The 459-nt window shown below is 43.8% G+C and overlaps 1 protein-coding gene across 3 annotated transcripts in view; it reads left to right on the forward strand.

Moving 5' to 3' along the window:
• Positions 1-56: 56 nt before the first annotated feature.
• Positions 57-459, forward strand: part of irf2 (interferon regulatory factor 2) — a gene marked incomplete at its 5' end in the record, with an annotated part of 16,308 nt that continues 15,905 nt past the window's right edge. For all 3 annotated transcript variants that reach the window (XR_004796985.1, XR_004796986.1, XM_035669526.1), the window contains 1 exon segment: positions 57-156. Coding sequence is in view for 1 of the 3 variants with exons in the window: in XM_035669526.1 (XP_035525419.1) it covers positions 57-156 (100 nt within the window).

Raw genomic sequence — 459 nt, forward strand, 5'->3', positions numbered from 1 at the left:
TATATATATTATATTATACTATAATTGAAGAGCTGACACAGTGTCGATGTCTCCAGGAGAAGAGGATCTTCCAGATACCGTGGATGCACGCTGCCCGTCACGGCTGGGACCTGGAGAAAGATGCTCCGCTCTTCATGAGATGGGCCATCCATACTGGTAACACACAGAGCTACGCTACACACGCACTGCTTCTCTTTTTAAGTGGTTTTCATTTCCATGCCTACCAGACACCGCAGGACTTCTGTCTAAAATCAAAGGAACTTTCGATTTGCGTAATATTTTTAAGCAAGAAATCAAAAATCGTCGAGTTGCCGGAGCGTCCCGGTCCCTTTGAGGTTAGGGATACACTGATACCAGTATCGGCCTGATACTGTCATCGTGTGCTCGTAACTGTCATCGAAAATAAGTCACATCATGTTTCCAGTCATTATTAGAGCTGTAATGGTATTATTAAGTACT

The sequence above is a fragment of the Morone saxatilis genome, unplaced genomic scaffold (genome assembly GCF_004916995.1).
Source record: "Morone saxatilis isolate NCDOM2014 unplaced genomic scaffold, NCSU_SB_2.0 Contig22, whole genome shotgun sequence".
In the NCBI taxonomy this organism is placed as follows: Eukaryota; Metazoa; Chordata; class Actinopteri; family Moronidae; genus Morone; species Morone saxatilis.